Source organism: Notechis scutatus, chromosome 1 (genome assembly GCF_049901735.1).
Source record: "Notechis scutatus isolate UNSWTSFEM ecotype Mainland chromosome 1, rNotScu1.2, whole genome shotgun sequence".
Taxonomy (NCBI): Eukaryota; Metazoa; Chordata; class Lepidosauria; order Squamata; family Elapidae; genus Notechis; species Notechis scutatus.
Window position 1 is genome coordinate 300,044,330 of NC_142009.1, and position 14,588 is coordinate 300,058,917.

Here is a 14,588-nt window from a genome sequence, read left to right on the forward strand (position 1 = left end):
TATTAAAAATATAAATATTAGAATACTGTTTATATTATAGTTGTGCACATATAAATTATTCATTAAAATATGGATCTTTTTTCAGGAATCCATGACAAAACCAAATCCAACTGCTTTAAGAGTTTTATCAAAGATATTTGGCTTTAATCATTTAATTAGCATTAATGAGTAATAACTCATTAATGAATAATAACTAATGATGTAATATATTATTGTTTAATATACTTATGATCAATAGTAGTTCAACTGAGATGCACGTAATTTGGCTATATGATGAGTCAGTTCTAATTATTTTCATCCAACTATCAAATAAAAATGACAAGCATTGTATGCATTCAAAAATCATTTTATTATTAACATAATCTTTCCATTGAGCCAAGGTAGTGTATACTTCATAAGGAATGTCAGTAAATATTCTATTTTTAGCATCTTTTTTACATATTTCCATTGATAAATAAACTCTGGATTCACATAAAAAAGTTAAACTTAAATAACTAATATTTTCATTTCTTTTTTCTTTCAACAGGCATACGCTGGTAAAATATAAATATTCTTGTACACAATCTTTCTTCTAAATACAAGAAATAACAATTAGCTACACATCACAGCTATTAACAACTCAAAACATAACCTTTCAGCTGATTTGCTGGGCTGGACTACCATAGAAGATGGAACACAGCAAATTTCACATTTTGTTTCTGAGCTCCAGAGAGGTTGAAAGCCATGAAGAGAACAGGTCTTTGACAGGCTTGGTTAAAAATAGGCTTGCTCTGCCACTGAATTTTAACTTGAATCTATTATCTATCACTGATTCTATTTAGAGTTTTTACATAACACTCTGATGTCACCTAACAAAATATGGCACAATATCCATTTGAACAATAAGCATCAGGTTTCGAAATGACTATGTGGCAAAAAATGTAGACAATACATACATGGTGGCTTAAAGTGTGCATGTGTATTTATTTCCTTCCCTTTTCCATTTTTTCTTCACTGATTAAGATCCTATATTGCTTTCCCGCGTTGGACACCCGACAGAAATGAGCAGATTGCCTGCAGTTGTATTTGTTACCTCTCAGGGTGAAGAGCTGCCCCTTGGAGTCAGAAGGAAAGATTCGCTCATAGGCGTCCTCACATTCTCAAGTTCAGCTGAAACAGGATGAGCAGCCTGCCTTTCAAAGGATTCGAGGGATGATGGTGAAAGGGACAATAGGGCTACTGGCTTCAAGCTCCAGGGCCGTCAGGAAACATTCCGTGGCTGCATCATCGTTACCCTGAGCTTGCAGAACCACCCCAAGGCCATTCCAAACCTCATGGGCTGTTGAGTTCACCTGGACAGCATCCCGAAGGATCTTCTCGGCCAAGCTGTACCGGCCAAGCTGATGAAGAATTAGAGCCTAGAGGGAGAAAAAGGAAGTAGCATTAAAAAGAACCGCTATCAAATCCTAACATGAAAAAGAACAGTATAATTATACTGAATACAACTGGGGGGTCCATGGCAATAAGGCTAGGCAACAGAGGGGGGCAACCATGGCCAATCTGATCCCCTCCAACATAGCAAGTCATTTCAAATTCTTGACATGTGAATTATTTATTTTATATTTCATGTTTTTATTATTATTTTTATAAATAACTCAAGATGGCAAACATGTCTAATATGACTTCCTCCTTCTATTTTCCCCACAAAAAATTATTGTGGGGTGACTTGCTTATGATCTCCCAGTTTCTAGCCTCATGCCTTAACCACTAGCCCAAACTGGCTCTCTTATATTATTGCTTTTATTTGTTTTTTATTATTTATTTCATGATCTTCTGTATTTCATGTATTTCCTGGCTTTACTCTATATTTAAACATATTGTTAATAGTACTATATAGTCCAAAAGAGTTACATTTCAAGAGCTCTAGTGGGTCAGGAGTTACAGGCAGAAAAGATTGGAGGAACAGCTTACTTTTGGAATGTCACAAATATTTCCAATCAACTTTGCAAGTAAGTGAAGTTAATAATTTGCCATATTTTTTACCATACCAACTACCCAAATATATTGTAATAGGCTATGAGAATCACCTTGAGACACAGAAACTGGAAGAGCTGCAGCCTAGATAATGGTCAGAATAAAAAAAAACTCAGCCCACAAGAAGGAATGGGGACAGGGAAAGCATCCCAGAGGAAACTCTCCTTAGTTGTCTAGAAAGTAAAGGCAAGGGTGGGAGAAGTGCTTTGAAACTTGCAAGTCTGATATCCGCCTTTCAGGAGTGGTCCAGACAAGAAACCAAAGGGAGTACACTAACTATTGTAGTACTAACTAAAAATAGTACTAAGACTATTTTTATTTACAGTAACAAAATCCCGGGTGTTTCTGGTTTAAAGAAAAGTAAAGTCTCTGTAAAGATTTTTTTTGTTTGCTTATTTATTTATCATATTTATACATCCACCCATCTCATAAATGTGTCTCTGGACAGTGTACAAATAAAACAATTAAACTAAATTAAAACAGGTATATAACAACAAGTAAACAAAATTTAAACACAAATACAATGATACTTCAGTACTCATCCTTAATTAGTTAATTAATTTTTCCTATTAGGAATAATGTAGTGAGTCACATCAACAAGTTCTAGTTTTTGCCTTGACTACCAAACAAATGATGAGTACTGGGACAAAATTTTCATGTCAAAATGCATTGAGTATCGAATTTGATGAGTTTCATAGCAGTTGAATACCAAGGTACCCCTGTATAAGACTGCAGGAAATAGACCAGCATGGTACACACAGTATAACCATCTTGCAGGATCCCTATTTCCCTGGGACCCTCAAGCCTGTCAAAAGCCATGTTTTGAAGGATTTCCTAAATGCCAATAAGGTTGGGACTAACCTTACCTTGGGAGGAAATGAAGCAGTAGGAAATCATTACAAACTACAATAAAATATTTCTTAGGAAGGATGTATGAAACTAGACATTATGTATATTACAGGTTGGTAGTTACAACAGTCACAAGGTCACAGTAGGAAAGTACTCTTCACATATTCTTCTTCCATGACGTGTCCCAATGTGCCTGCAAACTGTGTGAACAGGGCAGTCACATGTTCAAATTAAATCATATGTGTTTTCTTCATCCGACTGAAATCTTGTAGGAATTCTGCACTACCCCATTCACAATCATGCCTCATTTTTATATCAAGGGGGTGTAATTAATCTTTTGAACTTTGTGTGCAATGGAATGTATTGGGAAATAGGAAGCTCTGTTGCAGAAACAGAAATTAATTTGTTCTGGTTCAGCCTGTATACCAATTATGGCAATTTGAAGCTCCAGTTTCCTTTTGTACAGCTCCCATTTTCTCCTCTGAACTGAGCACTAAACAATGACACAGCTTTTTGTTTTAGACTTACTGTACTGTAATGTACAGTAAGTCTGAAACAAATGTTGCATAGGTTTTTATAAAACAAAAGAAAATCTCAAAAGTACCCCCCAAGTCTAAAGAAAACATGAAATTGAAAACTCTAGTTTGCATCTTTGTCTAATACAATGTAGTCCTCACCCCTGCCAAAAGTTAAGCTCCTGGTGATCGAAAGTTTGCAATCAATAGCTACAGGCTATTATAAGGGATGGAGAACCTATATTTGCTCTGTAAAGAGTAAGGATGGGGCATGGTTCTAATTTAGATCGCTGCAGTCCTTGTAATCCCACTTCCTGGTTGTCAGCGGCTTGAAAGACACACAGATGATCTTGTAAGAAATTTTCTGACAGTGAGAACAATTAATCAGTGGAACGGCTTTCCTCCTGAAGTTGTGGATGCTCTATTGCTGGAGATTTTCAAGAAGGGATGAGAGAATCCGTCCATATAAGGTCTCCTGCTCAAGCACTAACCAGCCTGCAAGGTCCCTTCCAATCCTATGATTCTATAATCCTAAGGGTAACTCACATGGTGATTTAAAATAATTAAATGCTGCATTCTTTTAGCTCACAATTCTTAATCATTAGATGATAAGGTTAGGAATGGCTGATTTGTAATTTTCAAGACTTCATTTTAATCCCACATATCATTTACGTTAAAGTCATGATCTTGAATTACACTTCTAATGTTTTCAACTTTGCATATCACTTATGATCATAACTACAAAGCAACACTCAAAAAACTTTAAGGAGCTTTAGGTAGACATGTATACGGTATATCCCTTACCTCCAAACACTAATTCATGTGGAAGCATAAACAGGAGGACACATATTCAGATAAAAATGGAAATGTTTCAAACCATAACTTTAAAGGTTTCCCTTTTATGACTCCTACACACAAGAATCTAAACTTTTAAAGCAGGCTACTTTGGGCTCAATAATACTGCACATCCCCTATCCTTCCAGATCTTAAACAGAATGGTAATCCTTGTCCCTCCAGCTATCCTTTCACAATTCAAAACTAAGCTCCCTTTGTTGCTAATTGCGAACTCGTGTCTGAGCCATCGCGATCCCATCAGTGGTGGGATTCAACTGGTGTTACTACCGGTTCGGTGACGTTGCATTGCGCTGCACGCGCGTGTAAAAAACCCTTTAGCTGTGTTGCCTGGAGAGCTGAAAAACGCAGTGCACAGCGTTTGGAAAGCCTCTTTTCTCCTGCTTTTTCAACCTCAGCTGTGCCGCGCAAAGCAGCTGAGGTTGAAAAAGCAGGAAATAAAGGACAGGTAAGAGCCTGGGCCAAACAGTAGCAGACAAAGAACTGGTTCGGTGTCTGCTGCTCTTCAGAGCTACCGGTTCTATAGAGTCGGGCAGAACTGGTAACATCCCACCCCTGGGCCTCATGAACAACGTTCCTCCAGGCCTTCTTGTCCTTTGCTTGCCAAACCAGCTCCTAGGTATTCCCTTTCCCAGTAGCAAAATCTCCCGGGTAAACAGCCAACCCATTCTTTGGCAGGCTGCTAGGAAGATATGTGAGAAGCTTCTTCAACACAATGGCCTTCAAAATAGCTGTTTGCTGAACTGCAAGCTGAGTACAGCAACCTCTGCTTTGAATCATTGTAGCTAAGAGTCTGCCCAGTCAAACCAGAATTATATATGGCCCTATTGTTCACTGAATCCATCGAAGTAGACTGAATATTGTTTGCACACAACATATGTGTTCACTATGCTCTTCTGTTTACTTAGCATGCCTGTTCTTGCCCTTTTATCTACAATGCAGCCTCTAGTACACTGCATACATTCAGCTGTGTAAACGCAGGGATGGGATGGTTAATTTTCCATTCCTCTCCCTGCACTTCCCCACAAACAAATCTCCAAGGTAGTGAATTGCTGTTCCCTTATTAGTAAGAAGCATCATTTGTTTCTGAGCGAAAATGTTCTTTAGCTTGGTAACGCGAGTTTTAAAATGTCAACCTTAATGTTGCTGCTTATTGAACTTTCTCCTGCTCCAAAAGGATAATGAATGTGGGAAATAAATAAAGACATTTTTGGATATTCCTAGGAAAGAAGTGATTGCTTGATCTCCTCCCCTCTCTCTCATGCCCCTCCCCCCAATGAATTCCTATTCAGCTAAATTTCTACTCAAGTCAAATCAAGTATCAGTTTAGAAAGACCTGAAAGCCTATTCGGGCAATAGCAAAGAGACTGTCTAGGGACAAAATGGAAGGTTGCGTGTTGCCCTTCTTTTTTCCCCGTCCCACAGGTTACGTGACTTTAAAAAGAGAGAGGATTTTTTTCCTCTATTCCAACCAGGAATGTGGAACCATGACAAGACATGCCTATTCTTCATTCTCATCTTTTGCTTTTGTTGTGATGAGTTATGGGAGGAATAGACCTGTAATGTTCCTTAAAGGTAGAAGATCTTTTTCACATAGCTTGTTCGTGCCATCAAGTTGCTTTTGATTCCTAACAACCACACAGCCATGATGATGTATCCTAACCTGTTCTTCCAAGTTTCCTAATGGTGCACTCATCATACTGTAATTGAGTCTATCCAGGTGGCTGGTTGTCCTCTTCTCTTTCTTTCCACCTTTCCCATCATTAGATTCTTTTTCACAGAGCTGGATTTTTGCACGATGTATCTGAAGTAGGATAATTTGAATCTAGTCATTTGTGCCTTAAGTGAGAACTGGTTGATTTGATTGATGATTCAGTAGTTTATTTTCTTGGCTGCCATGGTATACTCAACAGCAAAGCAGCAAAGTTGTCAATGCTCTTCCTGTTTTGATTTTTTATTTTCTTTGTAATAATTTTATTAAAGGTTAGAAATACAAAGAAAAAAAATAAGAAAAATTTAAAAAGCAAAAGCAAAAAAAAAACACTGTAAAAAAAAGAAAAAAGGGTAAAAGAAACAACTTTCTCTGCTTCCTTGATATTAAACAACAGTAGCTTAATACCTTTCCTAGTATCTCTTCTTCCCTGGAACCTGTCTCTTTACCAATAAAAACAATTGTAAAAAATTGTCATTCAGTCCTACCTGACATTTTAAAATCTATAATTATTTACATATGTTGTTGTAATACTGCTTCTTGTCTCTTCTAACAATTCTCTGAAACTCTTTGTTAAGTTGCTTTCTGAGATATTTGTCTTTCTTATATTCAGTTTCCCTTGGCAATTTCCATGGTTTGTTCTGATGTCTTGTTTGCTTTCTTTTTTCTTTTTCATCAGTCTCTTTTCACATTCATCCTTAATGACGTCTTTAAATCCATTTCATATTTCCTCTGGTTCTCTATCAATGAGGGTCAGTACTTGCTATATACCCTTTATAACTTTAAAAGCAATAACGTTTCTTCTGTTTTTCATGTCTTCAGTAATAAAAGAATTTGATCTTCTGAATGAAATGTAGTCCATCTCAATTTACTGATGCCTCAGATTGTCGATTTGTAGTTGTTTCATTTAATCTTACTATGTTGAACTTTTGTCTGTTTGTAATTAGGTTCACTTTCCTACTGTAATTCTATTTTTGCAGCTTTTGATTTTCTTCTCCTGTACAGCAACTCTGATATCCCAAAGGCTTTAATCTAGTCATATCATAAACACCATTAATACTTAGAAAGATCCTCAGTGCTTCCTCAATAGTATGTTGAGTGCCATTGACCTGAGAGGCCCATCATCCAGCATTATATTGTCAATCATTTTATGATTTCCATATAAGGTCTCCAATTGCTACCTAGCCCAAACTACACTATTATAAAATGAAAATGCTATAAGAATGATCTGTCTTTATAATTAATGACATCTCATTCATTTTATCCACTTTCTTCAGGCACCTCTTCTTTCTCCACCATTTATCTGAGGTTTTTTTTTTTTTTTTTTTGGTGGGGGAGATTGTTAAAACAAAATAGAAGCAGAAAATATGAAGGGATTCATCCATCCTATTCATTCATCTTTCAGATACACCTGTTTTTTTTAAGCATGCCATTATGTTATAACCCTGCAGGGAAAATAAACAAACCTCTTGTACTATAATGCCTTCCCAATCTTTCCTTCTTAAGCCAAAAGTAGTTGAACCTAAAATGATTAGAGAGGGGGAAGTAAAGAAATAAAGCAAATCAATCAAGAATTTGCTAGGGTTTCCAAATCTGGGCTACAAAAAGTTCTGCATCTCTCTGCTTCCATCTAATGGTCAGCTGGGTTTTGCTTGCTGACAACAGGTAGATATCTTTCTATTATAACTGAGCCAGGAGAAAAGAAGAGAAACTTAAAATTACACTGTTCTCCACAAGATCACCTGTAATGTGCCTCAGCAACGAAGCCAGACAGAATTTAATGTGGGGTAGTTTCAAATCAGAAATCGGCAAATTCTCTGCCATTCTTTCTCTTCCTACCAAATGTCACTGATCAGGGGGAAAACCAGCTACCAATCACTCTGCTGAATGGATGATGAGGTGGGATGCCTTTGAGAGACGAAAACTTGCGGTTCATTATTCACTTAGCCTTAATTTTTATCATTTACCTTACACTTCTATACTATGATACAATTTCTTAGATACTGCCATCTAAAGGTTAACCAGTTACTGCACATTGCAATCAAATTAGAATTCTGGCCAGCAGTAATCTAGAGGATTTCTACTTGGCAGTACCAATGGAAGTGTTTCATAGGACTATCAATCTTCTAGGAAAGCAACACTTTGACAGAGAAACCTGAGATTCATAAGCCTATGTCAAACAACCTTCCCTTAAAAGAAGGCTGCCTTGGAAGTACTGGCTGGAGATACAGAATCACAAAGCTCAGACCAGAGTTTTCAATGGTATTGTATATTTGGAATATTCTTTCTTTTTTTCCCTTTATGAAACCAATTTTCCTCATGGTGGGGGAAGGCAAAATGCCTCATAATAAATATGGGAGAAAGCTGAGAAGATGGCTCTTCCTGAATGCGTCACCTCTATGTTCCTCTTTTCCTTTTTGGAAGAAGAAAAGTGTAACTTGCAAATTGGAATAAATAAAATGGCTTTAAACTGCCTTAGTAGCACACAGAAGATTAGATGGACATAATGATTTTGTGTCCCTCAAAAATAGTAAACGGATTTTTTTCCTCAGGAAACTGAACATGAGGATGAGCTCTTACTGTTAGAAGCATCTGAAAATGAATTAGTATTTCCAAATGCACATGGGTTTTCCATAGCTACTTTGAGAATGGGTTGAGGGAAAGAGTGAAGGGAAATAGGAACCTTGAATGATTTTCTATGGAGGATGGAAGTGAGATGACTGAGAGCAAACTAGTGAGGAACAGGTTGCAGAAAATACTGATTAATTCTGACACTGCAGAAGGACTGCCATCAAATAAGAAAGAAATATTTGCAATGATAGGATATTTGGTTTTACAAATGGGATCAATTGTAGGGTTTGTTTTTTCAAATAAAAACCCCCTAAGAAAAGACTAAATTGCATTTTTAATAGTTTGAGAACTATGCTGTACAGAATCATGTGAGATGGGCAGCATATAAATGTAATAAATAAGGTAATAAATATAGTGTACAACTCTGAGGTTAAGAAAGCATTTTATTGCCACTATAGTTCAGTCACATGGAAAGGATTTTTTAGCAAATGTCTGTGTTGGTTTACATTCCTGCAAACAGATTTGGATAGAAATTAGGAGCAATATATCCAATTAACCAGTAAACAAAAGAGGCCAGGGCAAAATAATAGCTACACATTGAAGGAATAGGTACCATTTGCTTATTCAATGCTTCTCTTTCTCTGCTTTTCCTTTTTTTCAGCTGGTAATAATTGGCAAATACTGGTAGCTGTTTCCTTTGACTGCTGGTCTGACTACTATGATTAAAATGGTCATGAAGATCAGGATGTGGCAGTACTACTGCGTATTAATCACATTTATGGCTATTTATAGAATATGGAAACTGAAATCTTCAGGTTTAGTCCTGAAAATAATCCCAATTTTTGTTTCGTGACAAAAATTTTTATCAATTCAAGGTTTATGATTACAAAGAATACATTTCTATCCCCAGCAGCCCTATCTTGCTATGCTGCAATCTGGTTTTTATACTTAGGGATGCTTATAAAACACAATTCAGAGAGGTTATGCTATAATAAAAATGATGTGTACATATAATTTGCTTTGCTGGTATTTTATGTTCCTATGCTAAAAGGCCTATTTGCTTATTGACCTAAGTTCTATTTCTGTTCAAATCATAACATTTCTCTCAATGTAGTTACTTCCTCCTACACAACTCAGCTGCATGAGGACTGATTCATATATGCTTTAAAACGCATCTCTGCAATTATTAGAAGTAGAAAACAGAAACTACCTCCACCAAATGTCAACATTTAAAGTCCAGATGCTCAATGAAGCTTACATGGACCTATCACATTTCCAAGGGCTACAAACTATCGTATTTTCAAGAGTTTTATCTCTTCTGTTCTGTACAAAACTAAAAATTGCAGCTACATAGATGGCTTTAAGTCATAATTTATTTCCCTGTATAGCAGCAAGCTGAACTAATCAGCTGCTGCCATTGCTAAAAGCCCTTTTAAAAAAAAGCTGATTAGTTTACCTAGCTAGCAGGTCACAGAATGAAATTCTAGATTTATAAAAGGTTTTTGTATGTCTATTTCAAGAAGCTGACTGGTGCAATGATTCTGTAACTTGTGTGGTAAAAGTAAGCTGATAACAGAATTTAAGCTCTTTTGAATACTAAGGGTAAGATTCAATGTGCATGTACATATATATGTATAACATCATGTGGGAATGCATGTCCATCTGAGCATCTGGCAAATTTGTGTATGTTAATCGAAAACACTGGCAGGGGGCTGAGGGACATTCAGAAAATAACAGAATAACAGAGTTGAAAGGAACGATGGAGATCTTAAAAGTCCAATCCACTGCACAAGCAGAGGACCCTATACTGTTCCAAACAAGTGGCTGTCCAGTCTCTTCTTAAAAGCCTCCAGTGATGGAGCACCCACAGTTTCTGGAGGCAAGCTGTTCCACTAGTTAACTGTTCTCACTGTTAGGAAATTTATCCTTAGTTCTAGGTTGCTTCTCTCCCTCATTAGTTTCAATCCATTGTTTCTTGTCTTGCCTTCTGGTGGTTTGGAAAATAGGTTGACTCCTTCTTCTTCAGATATTGGAACATTGCTGTCATGTCATCAGACTAGACAAAGATATAAAGAGGGGTCCTTGGTGCTCCCTGAACTTGCTGGTTTTCTTGCAGAAGTTTCATTACCCAAACTAGGTAACATTATCAGTGCTACTAAGGAGTGCTCTTTGCTGTCAGTTTATATTCTGGTGGCTTGTCTGTTAGTATGGGTGGAGGTGGTCTTAGAGATTCTTTGGTTGGGCTGTTTATTGTTGGCTCTTTGGAAGTTGGGGTACTTGATTGGGGTACTGTTTACTTGATTGTTGTTCTGAAATTAACCTTGGAGTTACTCTATACTGATTTGGGTGCTGATTGCTGGTGAGGTCTTTTTGTTCTCCTTTGGGTTGATTGATTGTCTCTTTTGCATAGTCTATGGATGTTGATAAAGTCTCTAGTCTTTATATATAAAGACTATATCTTTATATATAAATATATAAGATATAAGCAGTGGGGGGGATGTTGCTGGTGTAACAACCGGTTTGCTAATCGCGCACTTTGCACGCACACCTGATGCACGCTGTGTGCGCATGCACAGCTTTCAAAATTACTTAGCTTCGATGTTACTTTGGAGAAGTATCACAGCTGAGGCGTGGCAATCCACTCTGCCGCACGAATCAGCTGAGCAGGTATAGGTGAGTACAGTTGGAGCGAACCGATGCAGAGCCAGCTGATCATCGGAGCTAGGGATTTGCCCAAACCGGGAGAATCTCACCCCTGGATATAAGATATAAAATATATGTAAGATATAGCCTTTATATCCATGCCGTTTTCTCCTGTTAATGGACCAATTGTTTCCTTGACTTGTTTCTTGTTTTTTATGTGTTGAAACTTATTATTTTTGACATTTGTTGAAAGTCTTACTTCATTCTGAGTCTTAGCCTTCCTGACTTCATCTTTGCAAGTTTGGGCTATTTATTGGTATTCTGCCTTCGTTATGTGTCCCTCGTTTCTCTTTTTTATATTTCAGTTTATCAGAGATTTCTTTGGGTAATATGCTGGTTTCTTCCTGGATTTTTTTTTCTTTTTCAGTGGTATTGAGCTGGACTGGGCTTTAATAATAATATTTTCCAGCTTTCCAAGATTCTTGAATTGTTTTCCCCTTGAAGATTTTCATCCACTGAACCTTTCCCAAGTTCACTTTGTTTGTTAAAATCAGCTTTTTTAAAACTCTAAGACACTAATCTGATTATGTTCTATTGTTTGTGTTTGCCTTATATTGTCTTCCAATATGACATCAGGTCATTCTCCTCCAAAGTTCCAGCAACTTCAACTACCTCTATCACTTCTTGTCTATTAGTAAGGACCAGGTACAGTAGAGCTGTCCCTCTACCTTTTGGATGGCAAAGTGGTCAGTAGGTTGGTCAAGAACTTGTTCGATCTCCCACTTGATGCAGAATTTGTCTCCTAGTTGATGTCAGGGTAGAAAGAAAAGTATTCTTTTGCTTATGTTTTTGTTTTACTTGGCTGTATTTTGTTTGGGGGACAGTTGTGGTTATTCCAAGTTGGGATTTTCATAAATATATAGAACCCTAAAAATTTAGATAAACTTTCGAATTATATATTGAGCAAACCCAAAAATTTTAATAGTCATCTGTTGAGTAAGTCCAGTGGTGTGGACAACATATTACATTAAGCTGCAGTAGATGAGCTTACATACTACACAAAGGCAAAACTAAATATGCACATATGCATATATGAGCAAGACCACACATAATTTTGTCAGTAGAGCTACAAGGTAGACACACATATATTGATTTGTAATCAGTATTGTATCTACTCTATCAAACAAGCATATTTTGGCCAATTCTTCTACTTTGAAATAATTTTTAAACGTATCTTCTCAGATAAGATCAAGTGTTTGAATCTCATAATTAACTGTACATACATTTATTGTAGTCACATAATTCACTGTAGATACATATACATAAACCCAGAGTCATTTGGATAGTGAAAAGAATATACAGTAACTGTAATAAATAACTATTAGTTGCAAAGATACTATATACAGTAGCACCTCTGATAATTATTTCTACAATTCATGAAAGTATGTGTTCTGTAAAATATTGGCTGAAAAAAACTTGCTAACAAATGCAATGATTTCATCAAAGATATGAGTGACACAATTAAAATAAATTCATATTAAATGGAAGTTATTTTCCTTCCTTTTTGTTTGTTATCAGTTAATAGAGAACAGCAAAGCTTTTCACACAAGAAAGAAAAATGAAAAATAGTGGGCAGGCATTTCTAGTTCAGTAATAATTATGAAAAATAAACTAGGAGAGAGTGAGTTATAGCATGAAACCTGCCTAGGTGGCTACAGGCCAGTTCCTCTCTCTCTCAACCCAAGCCACTTCACAGGGTTGTTACTGTGGAGAAAACAGGAGGAGTGTACATTATGTACTCCATCTTGGGATGTGAAAAGTAAGGGTGGGACATAATTTAATCAATAAATGTTGTATTTGTCTTGAATACTGTGCCCAATTCTCAGCACCCAGATTTAAAAAAAAAACTGGAATAAATGTGAAGAACAGGAGACCTAAAAATTCCTATGAAGGAGATGAAGGGATCAGAAAGATTTAGCTTTGAGGAAATGACAATACTTCAAATACCTGAAAAGTTCACATGGAAAATCAAGACCTCCTGCTCCTCTGTTCAAGGTGCACAATAATGGATTTAAATGACAGGAAGACAGATTTCAACTGAAGCATTAGAAAAAGCTTCCTAACTGTAAGAACGGAGAAACCAATTAACTGTGGAGACTGTAAGCAGCTCTTCAATGGATATATTCCAGCAGAGGCTAGAGAGCCATCTGTTTGGGTGACTTTAATTCATACTTATAATGAGCTGGGGGTAAACTTGATGGTTTAAATGGCCTGCAATTCTAAGATACTATGACTGGATTTGCACTTCAAATAATGGCAAATGACCTGGATTAGGAAAGCACTTTAATACAATCAAATGCAATGAAGCAAGGTGGGTGGATGGCAAGGTTTTTCCCTTTTCCACTTCTTTTATGTAAGAAAATGGATTCTTTCAAGTTATATATGAATTATGACAACAGATAAAATATATGGGTCTGCTTACCAGGCCCACTTAAAAATTAGTGCATTGATTCTAGGTCTGCTCCCAATCTTTTCCATTAGGTAGACTACAAAAAATGTAATGGAAAATTATCTACTGTATGGATCGCCACATTAGCTAAGGTCAGCACCTTGAGGTCTAGGATGCCATATCAAGTGTAATTCTTATAATACTGACTGTAAAATCACCATATTTAATTTTAAAAAACAAATTTTTAAATAAACAAATGCCTCCAAATATCTTAAGACTTTGAATGAAGAGGATCAGTATCTTCTGATTTTCCACTGTAGATTATTTGTAATATCCTTCTGAATTATGAGTAATCTACAAGTTGACAGCTACTGCTACAATTAGCTAAATAATTCATTACATGGCAATTTACATTTTAAGTAATAATGTTCATGCTTTGAGATTGGAACAATGGAAGCAAACATGTGACAGATGTAAAAGAAAGTGGTCCTCCTAGATCAACATCCACATAATTTTTCTGTCACACAATTCTATTCACTTTTTACTTCCTGCTTGCCTTAATACTTAAACAATACTTAAACAAAAATACTTAAACAATAATTTATTTCATAGGTACTTACAGCTCCAACTCATTTGCTCTATAAAAACAAAATTAACTACTGTATTTATCTTTTGTAGTTCAATTATGTTCGTGTATATTATGCTACACCGGTTCTTAGAGTGGGGCATTCATGAATCAAAAAGTGGCTAACTCAGTTGTGCTTGTCTACTTTGATTTAATGCAATTTATAAATTGTTATCAAGTAATACTATTATTAAATTTGCAGATGATACAGCAGTGGTGGGACTCATCTCCAGAGTGGGAGGATGAATCTGCCTATTGAGATGAAGTGGACCGGTTGTTTTCGCGGTGTGGAAACAATAACTTGGTCCTTAACACCAATAAGATCAAGGAGCTTATAGTGGACTATAGAAGGAATAGATC

The 14,588-nt window shown here is 36.4% G+C and overlaps 1 protein-coding gene across 6 annotated transcripts in view; it reads right to left on the reverse strand.

Moving 5' to 3' along the window:
• Positions 1–330: 330 nt before the first annotated feature.
• TTC7B (tetratricopeptide repeat domain 7B) overlaps positions 331–14,588 on the reverse strand; it is a 94,339-nt gene continuing 80,081 nt past the window's right edge. For all 6 annotated transcript variants that reach the window (XM_026679176.2, XM_087952073.1, XM_087952072.1 and 3 more), the window contains one exon: positions 331–1,397. In XM_026679176.2, the coding sequence (XP_026534961.2) occupies positions 1,176–1,397 (222 nt within the window). In that variant the 3' untranslated portion in view covers positions 331–1,175. The remainder of the gene's footprint in view (positions 1,398–14,588) is intronic.